At 34.4% G+C, this 21963-nt stretch overlaps 4 protein-coding genes across 5 annotated transcripts in view; all 4 read left to right on the top strand.

Moving 5' to 3' along the window:
* LOC114318589 (disease resistance protein At4g27190-like) overlaps positions 1–21963 on the top strand; it is a 157598-nt gene that overhangs the window by 45259 nt on the left and 90376 nt on the right. The window lies entirely within an intron of this gene.
* On the top strand, positions 2858–4767 carry LOC114302621 (uncharacterized). 2 transcript variants are annotated; one of them, XM_082886969.1, is made up of 3 exons: positions 2858–3192; positions 3299–4095; positions 4164–4767. In XM_082886969.1, exons 1-3 carry the CDS (start codon positions 3141–3143, stop codon positions 4425–4427), a joined length of 1113 nt encoding a protein of 370 aa, XP_082743095.1. In that variant the 5' UTR covers positions 2858–3140; the 3' UTR covers positions 4428–4767. The 2 variants fall into 2 exon arrangements, with proteins under 2 accessions (XP_082743095.1, XP_082743094.1); XM_082886968.1 differs by having other exon boundaries at positions 2860–4095.
* On the top strand, positions 17577–18340 carry LOC114318569 (disease resistance protein At4g27190-like). The gene is made up of 2 exons (XM_028265478.2): positions 17577–18057; positions 18162–18340. The coding sequence occupies exons 1-2, from the start codon at positions 17577–17579 to the stop codon at positions 18338–18340; spliced, it is 660 nt and encodes a 219-aa protein (XP_028121279.2).
* Positions 18517–19992, top strand: LOC114318568 (disease resistance protein At4g27190-like). Its single transcript, XM_082889097.1, has 3 exons — positions 18517–18685; positions 18878–19447; positions 19547–19992. Exons 1-3 carry the CDS (start codon positions 18517–18519, stop codon positions 19990–19992), a joined length of 1185 nt encoding a protein of 394 aa, XP_082745223.1.

Here is a 21963-nt window from a genome sequence, read left to right as displayed (position 1 = left end):
TATGCTTTGTTTTTTCCTCAGATACTATGTGACTTTGTGCAGCGATGCAGTAATGCATGTGACTTTTTTCCTCAGATGCAGTGATGCATGTGACTTTGTGTAGTGATGCAGTGATGCATGTGGCTTTCTGACTTTGTAAATTATATACTTTCTGACTTTTTTCCTCACATGCAGTGATACATGTGACTTTGTGCAATGCAACTTAGATGTTTTGTTTTTTCTTCACATTTCAGAACTCATCTAAGTCACATTAATACGACCACATGGCAATAGTGTTGACAAACAACTATATAAAGGACTAAAGTCCTTCTTAACTTTTTGTTTTAAAAAAATCGTGAGGCCAAGGGGTTGGTTGTATGGTTGCGAGTAGCAGTAGTAGGGGTATTTTGTACCTTCCGAATCTCTCTCAGTGCATTTCATCTTCTTGTACCTTTAATTTCATATTGATTAATGAAAATTTTCTTTGCTGATCAAAAAAAAAAAAACTATATAAAGGACTGAAGGAGTGATGGTAAACACACAACCTTTCCACTCAGTTCGCCCTAAGAAACTATCGTTCATCTATTGAAAAAAAATAAATGGAGTACAGATTCACAGCAAGAGGTAGGAATCGTAGAGGTGAGAGTTCACGACGAGGAAGAGGAACGGGAAGGGGACTCACAGGGGGTAGGAACTTCGAAAGAGGTGAGAGTTCATGCCGAAGAAGAGGAACTTGAAGGGGAAGTGGCGATGCTGACGATGAAACACAATTTGCTTTGTTAGATGCCTCTTGTGCTTATTATGATAGGTTGGGGAAGCGACATTTTGTCATGCCCAAGTACTATCGAGATCCATGTGGTTTCGTGGAGGATCTATCTAATAATCAAACAGGATATGGTTTAGCAGACGCTAGACTTCTGAAGTGGCCCGCACTATTTTATAGAGTGAGTGCAAATGGAAAGATTATGTCGGGAAAATCGATTGAAGGTGCCGAAAGCACATTCAGTTGAGATCCAAAAGGAAGATCCAGATAATGTTGATCGACTATGTGAAAGATTTCGACGTGAGATTTCTCAAATGCGTCGTAGGTCAGCCCGCGATATGAAAGTATCTATACTTAAGTCAGATACCAAGAAGAACGGAACAGCACCAAATGCTGCGGCTATCAAGGCTATCAAGGATGATCCTGCACTTCTTTCTGACCTTGAGCTCTCTAATTGTTCAGACTCTAAGATTGCCGATTTGCGCGAGGATTAGGCGTCTATCTGTCTACTAAATTATATTAGGTTATCCATAATTATATGTTGTGTGTGTTAAAATAACTCTTTCGACATGAGTTTGTGAAAGGTTTGTTTAATATTTGTCTATGTAGCTGTTAAGTATTGTACTCGTCGCTTTATTTTATGTACTGTGTTATGTTGAATGTTTACACAAATTATTTTTGTGGGATGCTTATGTTTGAACTAGTTACGTCGTTCTAAAGTGTTATAAGTGTTATAGTCATATCTTTATTTTGTTTTCCTATTCGCAGTAGTAATTAGCAAATTAGATACTTTGTATATGCTGTGTGAAGTTTTATTTAAATGTTTCTTGGCAACAAATATTTAAGGGAATAACAAATATTTAGTTTCAAAAATTTCGCAAAAGTAGACTTAGTTTGGGAAATAAATTAGTATAGGGGCTTAGTTTGGGAAAAGTCCCGACAAAATCTCTCCGAAACTGCGCAAAGGGTTCTCTGGGGAGAGTGCGTGTCTCGAGGCCATTATTTTCTTCTTCTTTTTTAATTTTTTATTTGTTATTTTTATTTTTGTCCATCATCGATCTTTTTTAAATTATATTTGAATTATATAACAAAATAAAATTTTAATTTAAAAATTTATATTTAAATAACAATTTAAAAAATATCAGGTAAATTAAGCAACTATTTAATTTACATTTTTTCATATTTTTTTTTTACTTTTATATTTTTAAAGTCATAAGTGGTGATCATTGATTCAATGGTAAAATCTTAGTCTAATAATTTTTGATATGATGCTTATGCTTGCTTGTTTGTGGTTTTCTTTTTATTTATTTTTATGTCACATCATTACAGCTTAAATTAGAACTCTAGTTTTAGAGCTTTTAATCACTATTCTTTAGACAATTCATGCTATTTATTTTTTAAAAATTTTATGTATAAATTATTTATGTAAATATCAAATTGATCTGATAATTGTACATATAATTTTATAATTTTTTAAAAAAATAATGGATGCGAAACATAATTTCAAAATTACATAATTTATTTTTAAATATTAAAATAATAAAATTTTGTATCTAAGATTGTTTATCAATACGATATTTTATATGAATAATTTATATATAGAGATCTATAAGATGAGTGAATTATAGAATGTGGATTGAATAATAATAATAATAATAGTAATAATAATAATAATAATAAACAGTTGTGGATCGGTTTTAGTTTAAAAGTGTGATTACGAATCACGCTTTATTTAAAAACCAAATTTTCTTTAAAATGGTGATTTACAACCACGCTTTCTTAACAAAATAGTTTTCCTTAAAAGCGTGGTTTCTAATCATGTTTTTTTAATTAAAAGCGTGATTCGTAATCACGCTGTTATGATTTTATTTATTTTCGCCGCCTGAGCCAGAAATATGGTGTAAATATGTTTTGTAATAACGTTTCAACTTATTTTGAGAATTTCATTTCAACTTATTTTGAGAATTTCGACTAAACCAGATTTAGTTTAAGAAATAGATTAGTATTTTGACTTATTTTGAGAAAAGACCCATGCTACATCACATGTATATTTATATTAAATATTTTATTTTCTTAAGACAAAAAAAAAAAAAAAAAAAAAATTATATACAATCAATCAAAAAGTGGTAGGGGTCATGATTTGGAGTGATGATAGAAAGTGTTATTCGCCAAAATAAGTGGAAGAGGGGAAGAATGCCTACTTGCTATCTCTCTCAGAGCAATTTGTGGAAAGAAACAGCCATTTCGTGCGTTCAATTTGTAGGAGGGGATGGTGGGGATTTAGGGTTTCATATGTTTAGATCGGAAAATGATGCACGGAGGATGACGGGTTCTAGAGAGACGATTCGGGGTTCCAAATGTCGAGCTCTTGAGAGTGACTTACGAGCTTGAGTCATTGATGTTTTCATCGAATAAGAAGATGACTAGGTCCTTGTCGTTGGAAGTGTCAGGTACTGATCGTTTTCCTGTCATTGATGTTGCACGTTGAACCATTCATTGAAACAGTTGATGTGCAATGGCCTCCTGAAATGTCCAAGGGTAATGATCTTGTTGCAGTGACAGTCTCACATCCACCTGGTCAGGGATACGAGGAAAAGGCCATCTCAACGGCTAACTCAGCCCCCGCCAAGTATGCGGAACCACCCAAGGAGGAGACCTTTGTAGATGTGAAAGTGAGCTCTTGTGTTGGATTGAGGCATTGTGAAATGTGTGAGAAAGAAGTTCACGGAGAACAATCTGTGTGTTGCAACTGGTGTCGTGCGGTGGTTTATTGCAGTGCTCTTTGCCAGAAGCAGCACTGGAAGGAAACACATAAAGGCATGTGTGGCCTTTGCAAGGCAATGATGGAACGAGAAGAAGAGTTGGCAATGAAATTCTTTGTCTTCCCTTGTTCAGCTTTTCAGCCATGTAAATGGCTTGAATCATTGGATATCCACCACAAGGGGATGTGGAGGAGAAAGTGCAGTTGCCAGTCCCACATCCCTTACGGTCAACTTCCTGTTAATGGTGGACTTTGGGATTCATCGGGTGGGCTGGATGATGATGAGTACCCTCGTGATTCACCTTTTCATAATCATTTAGGGGATGGGATGTCGAGTCCGATCCTTCTCTCTGGTTGGACAGAGTACTATAACCGTCGATCGCTGCCAATGTCAAGCCCTGTTGCAGACATTCTCTCCCACCCCTTGACAATCTATTACATATTAACAGCACTCAATATCAGTTCAAAGAACCTTTTGCTCAAAGGCAAAGAGGTGATTCTTCACTACCATGGGCCTGAAGGGGAGTTGGATTGGATGCCAGCATTTGCTGAGATTGGTCATCTTCTTAATGGGATGAGCAATATACAGATAGTAATGGTGGGCCCTGGAGTTCCAATGAATTTGTCAGGGACAACTTCAGGGATAAGTAGCAGAGTAAGGGTGAATCTTGTGAGGGGACTTTATCAGGAGGAAGCCACTTACCTATCCTCACCTCATGTAGTTTTGCACTCAACTGTGGATTAGAGAAATATGCAAGTTGGGGTGGAGCCCTCAACTTAATCAAGTCCATGGGTGTTCCTGCTTCCTTCGCTGATCAGTCTGGAATTTCATATGCAAATGCTAAACAAGTTCTTCGGAGTGCTGGACTGCATATTACTCAAACCTGTGACACCGAATCCGTTCCGCTCACCAGTGAGGAATAATGGACCTTCTAGCAATCTTCCCTCATACAGCAATGGTTTTGTGTTTGGAGTGAATACATGATCTTGAAGCCAAGAGACTGAATGAGAGTCTTTTCCTGTGAGTTTTGCCCTACTTTTATATGCTTGTTGTAAGGTAATGACAATGGTTTTCTGATGAGAGATGTATGGAAGAAGTGTTTGTCAATGAGGCACCGCATTTAACATAATTTATTGAAGCTTTTGTAATTTTGCTCTTAAGCCATGATTACGTTGTAGTAGGGTTTATTTATGTTATGATTATACACCTTCTCGTTGTTGTACCTTTTTTAAGATTATTTGATACCAATCTGCTGCTGTCCAATGCCTCATAAGTGCAGATATACCCAACAATATTCATCACGAAAGCCTATTATACACCGTAATTACTACTACATTTTTACTTATATCAATAAGGAGGTCACTGAATTTATAACTCTTTATTTATTTATATATTTAAATTTTTTATTTCTTTCTTTTGTAATTCTATTCATCCACTACACTTTGGATATGCCACTGATTTCACTTTGTACGACTTAGCCCCACATTTCATTTGAAGTGGACTAAAGATATAAAATTTTCAAGAATTCCATAGAATTCAGTTTGCGGGAACAGAAGTTATATCTTCAATGGATGGTTGTTCATTTAGTCAAGTATTTTTGACTGTTAAGTTTTCAAATTCTTAATAGCCATTCCTTCCCAAGTAAGGGTTGCTGGATGTGATGCTTTATCAGATCATAAGATAGTTGTTTCATGAGGTCCTAGATGCACATGTCAAATTATTGAGAAAAACAAAAAAAACTTGTACTTAATCCCCCCAAAAAAAAATTTATGTGGAAAAGCATGGCAAACAACAAAGATCATGCATCTTCAAGTTTTGTCTGAAAAAGGATCTTGGGACTTGTTTAGAAGGAATGCTGGTGATGTTGTTGACTCCCCCACATTTGTTTCACAGTGAATGTCAAGGTTTGGCCTTACCATTTGTCATAGTTGGAAGGGCAATGAGAGACAACGATTTTCACAAAAAATGAAAAGAGGCAGCTTATGAACTTAGAAAATCATTGCCAACAACCTAAGAAGCACAGACATGGATATGGATGCAGACACGGGACATGGCGTTTCAAAAAAATGGGGACACGGACATGGCGGGAACACGCCAGTAAAATATGTTTTCATTTATTTTTATGTACTATCTAGTTTAATATTACATCCACAAACAATTAATATTAACAAAAACTAACTCTAATGCAATATTTAAAAAAAAAGCACTTTTAAATTAACATTTATAGTTTATGGATGATTTATTAAGTATTTAAGTATAAGAAAAAAATTAATAAACATTCAACATCAAACATTGATCAAAAGCACTAAAGAAAATTGGGGAGAAGACAAGTTGGCATGTTCCTAGTGTGTCCCTTGAAAATAAATTAATTAAATAAGGGGACATGTCATGTGGCGTGTGCCATACATGTCCCCTCCGTGTCCGTGTGTCCGACACGGATACGGCACTTGTTTTGAAGTGTCGGTGCTTCATAGTCAAGAACCTTCGAAGGTGTTGATCGAGAAGAGTATGGAAGTCTTAAGTTGAGCTATGATTACCTACAGGATGAGGAAGCCGAGTCCTGCTTATTGCTTTGTCTTTTGTTTCTTGAGGATGCTAACATCTCAATAGAAGCTTTGGTTTGATATGACTGGGAGAAGTTGGAGGACATTGTTGTAAAGAAATGCCTAGAGAAAGAAGAACAAGAAGCTATAGTTGATAAGTTCAATAAATCTTGAACAACTTTCAAATCTCAGTAGTTTCTGCACCGGGGGCTCTACTTTTTGAATGGCCATCCTTGGATGAGTAATTCTGAAAGATTGCTCTGAAATGAAGACTTTTACTTCTGCCACTCCTTCCAGTGTCCACAGCACACCAAAATTGAAGACAATCAAATTGGATGATGTTGGGATAATGTTCTGATTATGCAAAAGCACTTCAATGTCCAGGTGCTCTCTCTCTCTCTCTCTCTCTCTCACACACACACACACACACACACACACACACACACACACACAAACTTACACATTATATGCTGAAGAACAGCCCAGGGCTCTTAGACTGAGGCGATGCTAGGTACGGCCACCAGAATATTAGACTAAAAACAATATAAAGGCTTTTTCAGTCGAGTTGACATTTTAGAACCATCAAATAATCACTTCTGATCATTTCAGTAATGGTGAATAGTGAATTCAGAGTTTAGTTTGCTTGCACAGAGGCTGCTTCTGAAGAGGGTTTTTAGTATGCAGATGTCAAGATAGCGGTTGCAAAAGATTTGGGCAGGTTCCAACTCTGATGAAACTAATTAACTTCATCTCAATGGCAGCTCTGTTAATGCACTCCTATTAGCTTGTGTGTGTGCTATTCAAAATTGGTGTACATTATGTTGCCTCCACAAGTATTATAATTAATTTGATTTTATGTTGCAGCATTGCCAGGCTGAGATTGTACTATTTGGATAAGAGCCTCACTTCGCTCTATTTGGATTCTACTTCAAATAAAGGTCAAGTTTACATTGAGTTTGGCTTTGAACTAGTCATCTAAGTTGTACATTGTGATTTACTCGATTGTATTGTACATTACTTTGCACTCATGCTTGTGTGGTCATTCTCCTACTGCTTCAGAATCTATAGAAGAAACTCTGTACTTTATTTTTCGACTCTAACACTCCTATTCCATTTGATTTGATTGCTTGGATTGATAGAGCTAGCAAAAACTACCCTGTTCACTCCCATTTACATATCCTTCATGTCATAGATGTTTGGTAATTATATTATATACTGTTTTACTAGACCAAATTACCAATCCTTACTGTGCCTTGTTCCAACAAAAGGAAAATGTGGGAACAGGTCTTCTTTTATTTGATTGCATGATAGTTGGGGTTTTAATGATTATATTCTATGTTCTCACCCAATGCGAAGAGTGCTATCTATATATATACATAATATATATAATCGGTAGTAAGTTTCAATTTAACAACACCCTTAACAAAACAATTGGGATTTATTGTCAAATTTAGCAGGAATAGATTATTTCACTAGAACAGAGCAGTAAAATTGCAGGCCAACTCCATTCACTCGTAACTCTAAGGGCATTGTTAACTGTGCCACTAAACTGTTAGCAAGGTTCTGTAATTGGACAGCCCACTTGTCTTCTAACTTCTTATCATCATCATTATTTATTTGTGCATGCATTTCAATTTGGGAGACTCATTGCCTTTGACTATTTATATGAAATTTCAGTGAGTCAATTCTGTGTATAAGATTTTTCTCAAGAAAAGGAAAAGGAAAAGAGAAAAAGGAGGAGCGGGTATATGTTGTTTGCCACCTTTCTTCCCTGGAAGCAAAGTATCAAATATTGTGTGAAGATACATCAAACCAAGAAAAAAAATGTTTTGCTCTTCTTAACAATAGATTATTGAGGTTTCTGTCTCCATTGTGAAGCCTGCAGCAGCCATTTGTCTTTGCCTAATTGTTTACAGAAAGAGAGGTATGCTTAAAGTTCTAGTTTCTCCATTTTTTAATAATTTAACTAAGAATTTGAATATATAAATAATGCTAAATGTAGTCCATTGCTTATTCTGTTCATAAAGCAAAACTGTATGTCTGAGCTAAGTTGAATTGTGTAAAATGCTAACTGTATGTCCACATGAGCTGAGTTGCATTGCATTCTATTCATCAAACAGAGACATGAAATTCTGTTGCGTTTGGTTGAGTTTTGTAAATATGATTTAAGAGTTTGAATTGTATTTTGAGTGTAGAAAATTTGTTTGGTTATGGTTTTTAAATAGAGTGTTGAATTAAGTTTTGAATTGAGTGTGGAATTGAGTTTTGAAAGTTTGATTTGACATGTGAAGTTAATCAATTGTTAATTGAAAATAATACAAAGGAAATAATTTTTTTTTCAAAATAAATATTCAAAAAATTTAAATCATAAATATTTAAATAACTTAAATAATCTAAAAAATTAAAATAAATATTCAAAAAATTTAAATCGTAAAAATTTAAATAATTTAAAATGTTAATATTTTAAATTTAAAAACAACTCTACACTCAAATCGTAACCAAACATATAAAACAAAACTCAATTCAGAAATTATTTTTAAAACTCATAACCAAACACATAATTCGAAACTCCATACTACTTTCATAACTCTACACTCAAATCGTAACAAAATACATAACAAAAAAATTAAAATATTTTAAAATATTTTTATAAAATAGAGTTTGAATTTATTTTTATAAAATATTTTAAAATTTAAAAAATTAAAATTGTAATATTTTGAAATTAAAATATTTAAAAATATTCAAAAAATTAAAAAAATTGTAACATATTTAAATATTTAAATATTTAAAATCTTAACAAAATTAAAATATTTTAAAAATATTTTAATATTTAAAAAATTAAAATATTGATTTGAATTGAGTTTTGAAAATAGTTTTGAATTATGTATTTGGTTATGAGTTTTGAAAAGTAATGATTATTTTTGAATTGAGTTTTGAGATATGAGTGTAGAATTATGATTTGAAAGCTCAAAACAAACAACACACTCAAATCAATGGGTGGAATTATAATTTGAATTGCTTACCAAACTGAATTTTTTGGCATTTTCTTTACCTTCGACATGTGAGCTGTAATTTGCGTGACCCACAATTCATATATGTAAACATATAAAAAAACAACTTAGCTCAAGAATAGTAGTTTTTTTTAGTGATCTTAGTATGCAGTTTTTTATTTATTGTATTTATTTTTATAGTAGTATCTAAAGAATTAAATAGCTCTAAATTGTGCTCCAAATAACATCATATTGTCCATATAAAAATAAAAAATAAAAGAAAGAAAGAAAGGCAAAAAATTCCTCTTCAATATTCATAACGTAAGTTTGTTTAAGAGAATCATTTTTCGCATTTCTAGCATTTAGTATGACGGAAAATAAAAGTTAATAGAAGACATTTTTCGTATGTTATCAGGAGATGAGTTAATTTGGGTGTTAAATGTTTTTCATTTTCTAGAAGCGGAGAACATTTTCTGGATCTAATGAGACATACCAGCCATACCAATGACACCACTACTGCCGATACCACCACCCTATCACGGCCGCTGCCACCACCACCACCACCTCTGATGTCACCCCTACTACCACCACATTGCCACTGCCACCACCTTACCATAACCGCTGCTGCGCTGCCACCACCACACCACCAAGTACCCCAACCACCATCACTCCTTGCTCAACCTGCAAATCAAATCAAAGTAACACCCCTTTGCTTTATAGGATAAGTGTTATAAGTTACTAGAATAGTGTGAGGACTAATTGCACTCCTAGTTTTGTGTAGTCTTATTACAAAGGGAAACTCTACTTACATGAAAATAGGTCAAGAAAATTGTCATGAATAGAGGACTCTGGAGATTCAATTGGTGTATTGTGGGGTTCATGTATAGAATGAATCTGTGCCACACATTGATGTATTGCTGTATTGCAAATAATAGGCTTGAAAATTTCTCTCCCTCATTTCCATAATATTAAAGTTCTAAATCACGGCATTAATGACTTACTAAATATGCACAACTAATCCCATGGCATACAACAGTTTATCATAGATATTTGATATATACACCACTTAATACCACACTATTTTGCACAAGCTTGTCCATATGATTTAGCTACCATAGAGTTTAAAGTTTTCACATGTCACTAGTAAAAAATTCAATCAAAAAATTAAGTGTAAGAAGTAGATCAAGACACAAGTTTTCTTGTTATTAATACCAGTAATTAATTTTCAAATGTTGCTAGTTCAATATTTTTTCTGAGACATGACTGATATTTTGATTTCCATTGGTTTAAAAGTTGTTGAAATATTGGTAGAGCCAGTTAAGTGTTAATTCAATTATGTCATTCATCAAAAGAAATAAGAAAGTCTAAGAAGCAGAGTTGAAACGTTAAAGGCTATGAGAGATTGGATTCAAGGATCCATTTATCTACCAGTAAGGACTAGAGAAGAAATTTGAGAAGATGCCAAACACTAGATTGAAAAACTTAATGGGTTCATAGGAAGGGCTAAAGTGTTTCTGGAATGTGGAATTACTGTGAACGATAGTGTTTCAATAGGTGGTTTTCTGATTTGGCCACACATTGCCTGCTAGGAAAAGAAGAAAAAGAGAAAACAGAGGAGGCTAAAATGCTATGGATAGGAAGGCAACTTCAATAACATATCCAATTCTGCATGACCCTTGGGGATAGAATTCATACCCTCTGAAAGGCTTGTGACTTGTGAGACCACAAATTTCGTAATGTTGAATCACGATCAACTTCATCAGAATATATGGTATTGGGTGGTGTTGGAAAGACAACTTTGCTAAGAGAAATTGGCAAAAAATGCTAAATTGGACAAGCTTTCGATGAGATTCTGATGGCTATAGTGTCTTGGCAACCAGACATTAAAAATATTCAAGATCAAGTGGCTGACATGTTGGGTTTGAGATTTATTGATTGGCCAAATGAAACTGAAAGATCAATTATATTATGTGCAAGACTGGACGATGTGAAGAGGATCCGTATTATATTGGATTATATTTTAAAAAACACTACTAACTCTGCCTTTGAGCTGTTATCTGCGAAACTGCATCTGCATGCAAGGACTGTAAGGTTCTTTAAGTCAGTGGACAACCAAATTGCCTTCTAAGTTCTTATCATTATCATCATTATGACATGCAAGTATTTCAGTTGGGGAGTCTCAGACTCTCATTACCTTGTGCGTATAATATATGAAATGCATTGAATGAAGCAGTGTGTATAACATTTTTCTGAAGAAAAGAAGCCAATATCAAAAGGAAAAGGAAGAGGAAAAGGAAAAGGAAAAGGAAAAGAGAAAAGAGGACTAAACTGAGTACATTTTTTTTACTACATTGTGTTGGGATACATGAATTTTGAGCAAATAAATGAATTCAACTTGTTAGCTCATAGCTACGGTACATGATTTTCTTGGTAGGATCAGAAAGAGAAAAGAAAAAGGAAAACATATGTAGTAAAAAAAAATAATTGTTTATGATTTTAATAATTGAGGCTGTGCGTGGTTTAGTTTTAGAATTATGATTTGAGTGTAGAGTTGTGTTTTGAGTTTTAAGTTTTTGAATTATGATTTGAAAAAAGAAAATTTGTTTAGTTATGAGTTTTAAAAATAGTTTGGGATGATTTGTACTTTTTTTTGATTGATTGATGTATAGAATATGAGAATGTGAGAGAAGAGATGAGAGATGAGAGAGAAAAAGCGATTGATTGATTGATTAATAATAATAAAAAAAAGAGAAGAAAGGAGTTTCGAAAGTAATTTTGAATTGTATTTTAAAAAATTGTTTGGTTATAAATTTTGATTCAAATCATGAGTTTTGAAAATTAAACCAAATGCTACCTAATTGTTTATTTAGGAAGTTGTATTTGATTTTGTTCTTGAAAACTATTCTGTTCTCAAAAAACAAGAAAATGAAAAGTCACCAAAATAAATTTCTGTAAAACATTTTTTGAAAACAACCCATTTTAGAAAACAATTTTAAATTAAATTTTGAATTCTGAAAAATTGAATTTACAAAAAAAATGATAACAATTTTGTTTCAAACTTCTCATTATTATTTTTACTTTTTGAAAACATGAAAAACAAATAAAGAAATACAAAGAGAAAAAACGAAACAAAACAATCAATAAGATTGGAAAAGAAAATCCTATAATAGTGCCAATTTTGCAAAAAATCCCATTAGTAGGACATAGATTTATGGGTTTATGGGCTATAGAAAGCTTCCACATCAAAATTTAACCAATAACAGTAATCACAACATTATAATCCCAAAACCAATAGCTACCTCATTTTTATCCCCTTTTTTTTTTTGGGGGGGGGGGGGGGGGCAATAGATAGGAAAATTTTAGGGTAAATTTACACCCCCTAAGGTTTTCTTAAAATATGGATTGCTTCCTATGATTTGGAAAATTACAAAACCCCATTGTCATAATTTTTTATTTAACAAAATTAACTAAAAAAATAAAATTCCTAACTGCTCTTCTATACAATAATAAAATTATTTGAATTATTAATTGAAATATACTTCTAACATTATTAAAAATTATTAATTGACTTGATGATTTATTAATAAAAGGGACTATTTGTTATGAAATTAGAAACTTTAAGGAGCAGGATGTAATTTTCTGAATCACATGGGCAATTTGTATTTTAAACAAATCTTAGGGGTTGTATTTGTAATTTATCCAAAATTTTATTGATGAAATCACTTGTCATTACCAAACAAAACCAAACCAAACCAAGCCTTAAATTTCATCAAATGAGATTGGTTACATGAATCCTTCTTCTCTATGCGGCTCTATCAAAGATCATTTTGTTAGTCAAATTAAGTAGGTTCATATTTCTATTTACTATGCTAGCCAACGTCAATCTAGGTCTACCCCGTCCCCTAACACTTTCTTCTACCGTTATTGCATCGCATCTCTTCATTACTGCCTTTGTTAGTCTCCGTTGCATATGACCAAATCATTTCAATCTATTCTCTCTTGACTTATTTTCTATCAGTGTTATTCTTACCCATTCCCGAATAAACGCATTCTTAATTCTGTCTTTTCTAATCTTACCACACATCTATCTTAGCATCCTCATCTCAGTAATATTTATCTTATTTACATGTTATTTCTTGGTTGCCAAACACTCCGTCTCATACAACATCACTGGTCTAATAGCCATCCTATAGAACTTTCCTTTTATTCTAATGGGTACTCGTTTATCGTACAGTACTCTAGACGCACTTCTCCACTTAAGTCACCTCGCCTTAATTCTATAGACCACATCCGCATCAATTTCCCCTGCCGTTGTGATAATCGACCCTAAATAATGAAAATGTTCACTCTTAGGTAGCTCTTGGTTCTCAATCTTCACTTCTCCTCTGCTTTCATTATTACTGTTACTAAATTTACACTCCGTGTATTTTGTTTTAGTTCTGCTTATCTGAATTCTTTTAAATTCAAGTGTTTCTCTCCAAGTCTCCAACTTTGTGTTAACTCCTTCTCTAGCCTCATCTGCCAACACGATATCATCTGCAAAAAGCATATACCATGGCATATCATCCTGAATATTTCTCGTTAACTCATCCATAACTAAAGTAAAAAGATAAGGACTTAAGGTAAATCCTTGGTATAACCCTACAGTAATTGAAAATTCATTTGTCTCTCCAACAGGCAATCTAATAGTGGTTACCACCCCTTCATACATGTCCCTAATCACATTAATGTAATCTTTTGTCGCCCAGTTCTTCTCTAACACCCAGTAGATTATATCCCGCGACACTCTATCATATGCTTTCTTAAGATTGATAAACACCATATAAATGTCTCTTTTCTTTTCTCTATACTTTCTATTACTCTCCTCAAAAGATAGATCGCTTCCATTATTGACCAACCAGGCATAAATCCAAATTGATTCTCTGACACCTCTATTATATCTCACAATCGACGTTCCATCACCCTTTCCCACACTTCCATTATATGACACATTAGCTTGATTTCTCTTTAGTTGTTGCAATTCTGGACATCTTCTTTATTCTTATAGATTGGCGCTAAAATACTCTTCCTCCACTCATTTGGCATGTTCCTAGTTAACAAAATCTTGCTAAACAACCTAGTCAACCAAGCAGCCCCCTTCTTACCCAAACACTTCCAAGCTTCAATCTCTTGAAATAAGACAACGAGCAACTCACAAAGTATTAACAATAATAACCCTAAATTGATTGTATTTCTTAGCACTAGACCCCTTTGAACCTTTTCTTTGGGTTAGTGTTTAATTACCAAAAGAATATACAATGAAGTTCAAGAAATTGTCCAAAAGGCTCATGTAGACATAGACATGGTTGGGCAGGCCAAAAACCTCACAACAAGGAAAACAAATAGACCTAGCCTAGAAAGCGACAAGAGGCTAGGATCATAAAGTGAAAACAATTAGGCCCGGTTGTGGGGGCTGCCATGATTGAATCCTCACCTCTGCATGTGTGTGTCTTCCTCCCATTATGATTGCTATTTTCATGAACATACTCTTGCTAGTACTCTACAGCTTAGGGAGCAATCTGGTCAAACTCACTACATATGTTGTTGAACACCCAATAATTTTTGATTTTCCAAATAAACTAGCAGATACAAGCCAACAGATCCATAATTTCTGCCCTTTTTGGTCCCTGATCAAATCCCCAATATTCTTCTACCAACTTGCAAACTCAATGTTCAAGAGATTTTCAAGTCTGATCTAAAATGGCAATACAACAACCGTGATAAGTCACCAATTTTCCCAAAAGCCTAAACTATTAGGAAATGGGCCCAACAAATGTATATTAGGTTGTCTAACACCCTCCCTCATGTGCAACTCTATCTTGCACGTGGAGAAACAAACAGAGAACCAAACATAAGGAGAAGCAGACAACCAAACAAAGAAGAAGAAATCAAATGGGGACCGAATACCAAATGTCGATAAAGAGACTTGAACTTAAGACCTTTTTCAATCAGAGCTCTGATATTATGTTAAGTAAGCAATTTTCCCAAAATCTTAAGCTATTAGGGAATGGGCCCAACAATGTATATCAAGCTGTCTAACACCTTTCCTCACGTGCAATCCCATCTTGCACGTGTAGAGACAAATAGAGAACCAAACAGAAGGAGAAGCATACAACCAAACAGAGAAGATGAAATCAAACGGGGGCCAAATACCAAATTTTGAGAAAGTTTTTGGGATTGGTCCATTCAAATGATTGTGAGACAAGTTTAGTGCGCGGACACAATTAAGCATTCCTAGTTCAAAAGGTATTTCACCTGATAACTTGTTAGACAACTTGATATACATTGTTGGGTCCATTCCTAATAGCTTAGGCTTTTGGGAAAACTGGTGACTTAACATGGTATGAGAGCTCTGGTTGAAAGAGGTCTTAAGTTCAAGTCTCTTTATTGACATTTGGTATTCGGTCCTTGTTTGATTTCTTTTTCTCTATTTGGTTGTCTGCTTCTCCTTCTGTTTGGTTCTCTGTTTGTCTCTCTATGTGCAAGATGGGGGTGCACGAAAGGGAGGGTGTTAGACAGCTTGATATACATTGTTGGGCTCATTTCCTAACAACTTAGGCTTTTGAAAAAATTAGTGACTTAACAAACCGAACCTTCACTGTGCCAAGACATCTTAAAATCAGATTGGTAACAGTTTTAGGCTGAAGTCCACACACTAGACGCATTTCACCAAATGGAACTTTCCTCTTACTCAAGTTATTTCCAGATGAACAGTTTGATTTTATCCTAAGTCTTCATATGCCATATTCCTTTCCAATTCATTTGTTCTCCATCACTAGCACCAGCTCTGCTAATATCATAATGTTTTGGCAAACCAATTAATAATCAGTTCTGCATCCTTTTGAAATTTATTTCCCTCACAATCTCAACTTTCCATTCGTTTTTCCCTATGAAGCACGGGCATGGGTATGGGTATTGGTACTGGTATAATACACGTATGCCAATAGGGAAAATCTATAAAAAGTAAGGTACGACTACAACTGGATACGTTCATAAAAAAATATTTATTTTTAATTTGAAGTAATGCAAAAATTAGTTAAATGAATTATTTTGTTAGATCCAACCTACAATTCACATTTCATTCCAAAGGTTGGGTATAAACCAAAATTAAATGCCATTATATTAAAAAACTTACAAACCAAAGTTTAATTTTAAAAGCTTGCTAAGCATAAAAAACAAGTCCAATGAAACTAACTTGACCATTGTATAGAAGAAAATTCTATTCCGTTTGAGATACGACATGAGTATATTTTAGGTACGTCTAAGGTACGGCAAAAATTAAGAAGAAAATTTTTGAGTATATGTTTCGTGCACCTGATACATATGCAGAAGTACCAGTACCCAATGTGGATACGACATGTTTGCCAAAATGCTTCATAGATTTTTCCTTTCATCAATGAGATGAGCTACTTTAGATAGCAGATAGTCATTGGGCTTCCCAGTTATGATTCAAGGATTATGAGGGTTAGATTGCCATGGTCTAACCAAATATGAGTCTTCTTTCCATTGAAAACTCTCTATCGCCATCTTCAATAATTTTCCTCCCCTCCACCTGTGAGGGTTAGCTTAATTGTATTTCTTATTTCAGATTAGGGTTAGGATTGCTATATATATTGGTTGTAATCTTTGAATTAATACAATTTGAATATACAGAAAAGCTTTCAGAAATCTTATATGGTATCAGAGCCGTGTCCGAAACCCTAGCCTTCAACCTCAGAAATTGCGATCGTCATCAATAGAAGTCGCAATCGTTGTGCGACCTGAGATATCACGTTGCCATCGTCACTCCTTCACTTTGTCTTCTTCATCGTGACCGCTGGTCTTCTATCTAAGTTTAAACTTAAACTATCCATTTTATAAAACAAAATGTGATTTGTTAATCTATTTATTGATATTCGCTGAAGCTAATTTTTTGTACGGACAGTTTTCACTGCAAGATTTACAAGATGAATAGTTCAGATGATCATCTTTGTAGGCCTAGAGTGGGGCCCACAAAATGGAATACAGATGAATATGGAAGATAGTGGTGTGGGGAGAAGCCATTCTCTATGTCATTAGTCAAAGCTCGACCCAAAGTGTAAGACGTAGATCTAGACACAAGATTTCTTGTTATTAATGACATTAATAGTAATACTCTAACAATTTCTAAGTGTTCTTATACAATGCTTTTCCTCAGATATGACAGATATTATAATTCCTATTGGAGAAAAAGTTGCTAAATTATTAGTGGATCTAATTGCACGCCAGTTCAATTATGTCATCCACCGAAAGAAATACATTGAAAATTTGACAATCCAAGTTGAAATGTTAGAGGCTTTGTGAAATAGGGTGCATGGATCCATTGATCATGCAAAAAGAAATAGAGAAGAAATTCAAGAAGATGTAAAGTACAGGATCGAAAAGTTAATGGGTTCATAGTGGAGGCTAAATTTTTTCAAAGGGTGGTGTCTTGATTTGGTCACACATCGCCGACTAGGCAGAGAAGCAAAAAATAAAACAGATGGCTAAAGAGTTAGGAAAAAATGGAAACTTCAATAACATATTCAACCCGGCTCCTCCCTTGGGGATAGAGTCCACACCCTCTCAAAGGCTCGTGACTTACGCAACTAGAAATTTGGCAATGCTGAATATAATGGAGGCATTGAGTGACGACAGGATCAACTTCATTGGAATACATGGTATTGGGGTTGTTGGAAAGACAACATTGGTAACAAAAATTGGCAAAAGAGCTAAATCAGAGAAACTTTTTGATGAAGTTGTGATGGTTGTTGTGTCTAAGAACCCAGACATTAAAAGGATTCAAGATCAAATAGCTTGCATGTTGGGTTTCACCAGATTAATTGATCAACCAAATGAGATTGAAAGAGCAAACTTGTGTGCAAGACTCAAGGATGTGAAGAAGATCCTTGTTATATTGGATGATGTTTGGGCCAAACTTAATTTAGCAGTCGTGGGTATTCCATTTGGCGATGATCACCAGGGTTGCAAAATCATAATCACAACACAACGCGAGCAAGGATGTCGTTCCATGGGAATGGAAAGGGAAAGGATAAATATTGTTCATCTTGATGTTTATCTGAAGAAGATTCATGGGATTTGTTCAGAAAGAATGCTGGCAATGTCGTTGACTCTAACGTGGTGAATGCTATCGCTAATGAGGTTTGTAAAGAATGTGGAGGTCTGCCTATAGCACTTGTTACAGTTGGTAGTGCAATGAAAGGTAAAGATGACCCTGATTTATGGAACAAGGCAGCTTGGAATTGAGAAAATCGGTGCCAACAAACATTGAAAGTGTTGATCAACAAGTGTATAGAAGTCTTAAGTTGAGCTATGACTACCTGCAAGATGAGGAAGCCAAGGCTTGCTTCTTGGTTTGTTCTTAGTTTCCCAAGGATTTTAACATCTTAATAGAAGTAATAGAAGGCTTGGTACGATATGAGATGGGGTTGAGGCTATTAAAAAATGTTGATACTGTACAAGAAGCTAGGGGAAGAGCAAAATCAGTGATCAACAACCTCATAGATTCCTGCTTGTTATTAGTCAGTGATGAACGAGGTTGCATCAAAATGCATGATCTTGTACGTGATGTTGCCATAGTAATTGGATCCAGTAAGTATTTTGTAAGAGTTGGTTGTAGTTTGAAAGATTGGCCAATGGATTGTTTGGATCAATATGATGGCATATCATTGATGAGAAATAAAATCAGTGACCTTCTTGATGTCTTAGAATGTCCAAAGCTCAAAATATTATTATTACAATACAACAAAATTACATTGTCTTGCTCACATGAATTCTTTTCAGGGACAAAGGCACTAAGAGTTTTAGATTTGAGCCAAGATTTCTACCTTCCATTTTACAATCCAATTCGGCATCCTAATGCTTTCAATGACCTGACATGTTTTCGAACATTAATTCTTGAAGGAATTAAGATTCAAAACACTAAATTTCTTGGACAAATGAAGAAACTTGAAGTCCTTAGCTTCAGCTGTGCCTTCTTTTTTGAGGCACCAAATGCTATAAGGGAGTTAACTAAGCTAAGGTTGTTAGACATGACTTATAGCCATAATGAATTTCTCATTCCAGCCGATGTGGTATCACCTTTATCCAATTTGGAGGAGTTGTACTTGTTTCAAACCAGATCTAAGATGATGGATGAGGACTCTGCAGTAGAAGTAGCTGTTGCACTAAGAGCTTGGCCTTGCCTAAAAGTGCTAACCATTTCCATACCCAACATTGCATGTGTACCTAAAGACTTTGTTGTTCCTGAGCTGGAAAGTTTTATTATTTTTATCGAAACATCAAGTGGGGTAGGTGATTATTCCCCAAATTATTTGGAACTTGTAAATTTGGTTGGACCCATGGTTAATTGGAGTAAATGCTTAAAGTTGTTGTTGAAGAGAGCTACACGTCTACTTTTGGGGCATTTGCAAGACATGAAGGACATTTTTCCTAATTTATAAGCCAATGTAGATGGTCTGAATGTCTTGGAGCATTTGAGCATTGAAGATTGTTCTCAATTCAAATACTTGATCAACATAGAGGAATGGGGGATTTCACAACATGCACAACCACCAGATCTACAATTGCTCTTTAACTTGGAAGAATTGGAACTCGTCAAATTGGATACTTTCAAAGGGATATGTCCAGGTGCACTTACTACTTTAATCTGGACATGCTTCCCGAAGCTCAGAAGGTTGGAAGTTTACGAATGTCCTGAACTATCAACTGTTCTTCCATTCAATTTGCTTCAAAGGCTACAACATTTGGAGAGACTTTTAGTAACAGAATGCGCAATTTTGGAACAAGTATTTGATTGTGGTCTTGAAGAAGAAGGCTTGCAGTTGCTTTCTAGTTTGAGAATATTTTCACTAGACCACTTGCCTAGATTGAAGCAGATATTGAATTGCTCCAGTTGACATGTGCAACTCCGTAGCCTAAGATTTATGTATGTCAATTCATGTGCCAAACTGAAATATGTCTTCCAACCTTCCATAGCTTAAGCTCTTCATCAACTTGAAGAGCTTTTTGTAAGTGACTGTGAAGAAATGGAGGAAATTGTTGCAAAGAAAAATGAAGGGCAAGAAGAGAGAGTGGACAAGATGATGTTCAAAAGTCTAAAAAAAATCAAGCTTGAACACCTTCCAATGCTAAGTGGTTTCTACACAGGAGACTTTCCTTTTGAATGCCCATCCTTGGAAGAACTTATAGTGAGAGATTGCCCCAAAATGAAGACTTCTGCTGCAACTGCACCAAAACTGAAGGTAGCTATATTGGATAACTTAGAGAAAACACTACAAGGGATGGACTTGAATCAAGTTGTGCAAAATCATTTCAAAGCAAAGGTACTTTAGTTTTAAACGTTAACCTATATAAATATATCTCTAGTAATTACATATATTATCAACTAATTTTTTTTTGGATAGTGCTACAATACACACCCCTTTTTAAGGGGTGTATCATATGCAAGGTATGATACCACAAAGTGTCATAATCAAATCCCTTTGTGTCATAACTTGTTGGATCATAACCAAACACCTTCGATGCATAACCAAAGGCCTCTTCGGTCATAACTAAAATTACAACCACAATAGGTCATAATTGAGATATAACCAACACCACAATGTGTCATAACCAAATACCAACCAAAGACCTCTTTGGGCATAACTAAAATAACAACCACAATAGATCATAACTAAGGCTCCATTTGGAAACTTAACTATTTTAGCTTGACTAAAAAAGTTATATTCGGGATGATAGTTGACTTTTTTTTGTAGTTGATTTGATAATTGTGAGAAAAAAAGTGAAATGATTATGGTTTGGATGTGACATTTTGTCTTATTAGATATTTTAGACTATTTTGTCTTTATTGACTATTTTAGCCAAAAAAGCCAAAAATCGGCTTCCCAAATAGGGCCTAAGTCATAAACAAAACCACAATGAGTCATAACCAAATCACAACTAACACCACAATAGGCCATAACCAGTACATATGGTACACACTTCTTCTTTTAAGGTGTGTACTATAGAATTTTCCATTTTCTTTATTATAAGTAAATTTTAAATTGAGTCCTAGAGACCTCTAATAAACTACAACAATACTACATAAAAAAAATTACTTTGAAACTGCCCAGAAAAGTAAATCAATGGACTACGTTCATTGTGTGTATGTGGCTCACACCCCACTAACTTTAAATCTACATCATGCACCTCACTTGCGGAGTAAGTTTTGGGGTAAAAATTTATGGTTCATAGCCTTTTTGAATAAACTACAAACTAAACCATCAACAACTCACAATGAGGTGTGGGCCTCACGTCTATATAGGTATGGAGCCCACACTTGTGACTTATTGGTAATTTAGTTTGTAGTTTAGGGATCTCTAGTATTTTTGGATTAAATTTAGAGCAATACTACATATACAAAATTCTTACATTGAAAATATTCAGAAAATTTAATATGTAGTTTAGATTCATTCAAAGTGTAGGCTCCACCACATAAGAGTTGAATTTAAATCACACATTATTTTTCTAGATTTGTTTCTATGCTTGAATTCTGTGCACGTATCTTTACAGTTAAATTTATTGCCCAAGTTAATTTACAAAGAAAGCATTCCTCTATGAATTAATTTACATTAAAACTCTATGGACTTAGTCAATCAGTGGTAGGCTAAGTCTCCCCCAAGGAAACATTTCATAAAGAGGCCTTGATTACATTTAAATAATCTTGTTTAATTTTTTTTTTTGTTACAATTTTTAATGTAAAATTTATAGTTCTCGTCCATTGTTGTAATTAAAATTTGGAGAGGCTTTTAGACAATGAGAGTTTTATTTTTACGTTTATTTTTAAATGGTAGTTTGTTGGATAAGGAAAATTTATTTTTTATTGACCT

Source organism: Camellia sinensis, chromosome 9 (assembly GCF_055761805.1).
Source record: "Camellia sinensis isolate YWXY chromosome 9, ASM5576180v1, whole genome shotgun sequence".
NCBI classification, from domain to species: Eukaryota; Viridiplantae; Streptophyta; class Magnoliopsida; order Ericales; family Theaceae; genus Camellia; species Camellia sinensis.
This window is presented reverse-complemented; position numbering and strand designations above follow the sequence as displayed.

Coding starts and splice junctions, on each gene's coding strand:
- LOC114302621 (XM_082886968.1), top strand. CDS start 3,217: ATGTTGCACGTTGAACCATTCATTGAAACAGTTGATGTGCAATGGCCT. Junction 4,096..4,163: donor GGATGAGCAATATACAGATA/GTAATGGTGGGC, acceptor TAGCAGAGTAAG/GGTGAATCTTGTGAGGGGAC.
- LOC114318569 (XM_028265478.2), top strand. CDS start 17,577: ATGGCTAAAGAGTTAGGAAAAAATGGAAACTTCAATAACATATTCAAC. Junction 18,058..18,161: donor ATTTGGCGATGATCACCAGG/GTTGCAAAATCA, acceptor TATCTGAAGAAG/ATTCATGGGATTTGTTCAGA.
- LOC114318568 (XM_082889097.1), top strand. CDS start 18,517: ATGGGGTTGAGGCTATTAAAAAATGTTGATACTGTACAAGAAGCTAGG. Junction 18,686..18,877: donor TGCCATAGTAATTGGATCCA/GTAAGTATTTTG, acceptor AATTCTTTTCAG/GGACAAAGGCACTAAGAGTT. Junction 19,448..19,546: donor TGGACCCATGGTTAATTGGA/GTAAATGCTTAA, acceptor AAGCCAATGTAG/ATGGTCTGAATGTCTTGGAG.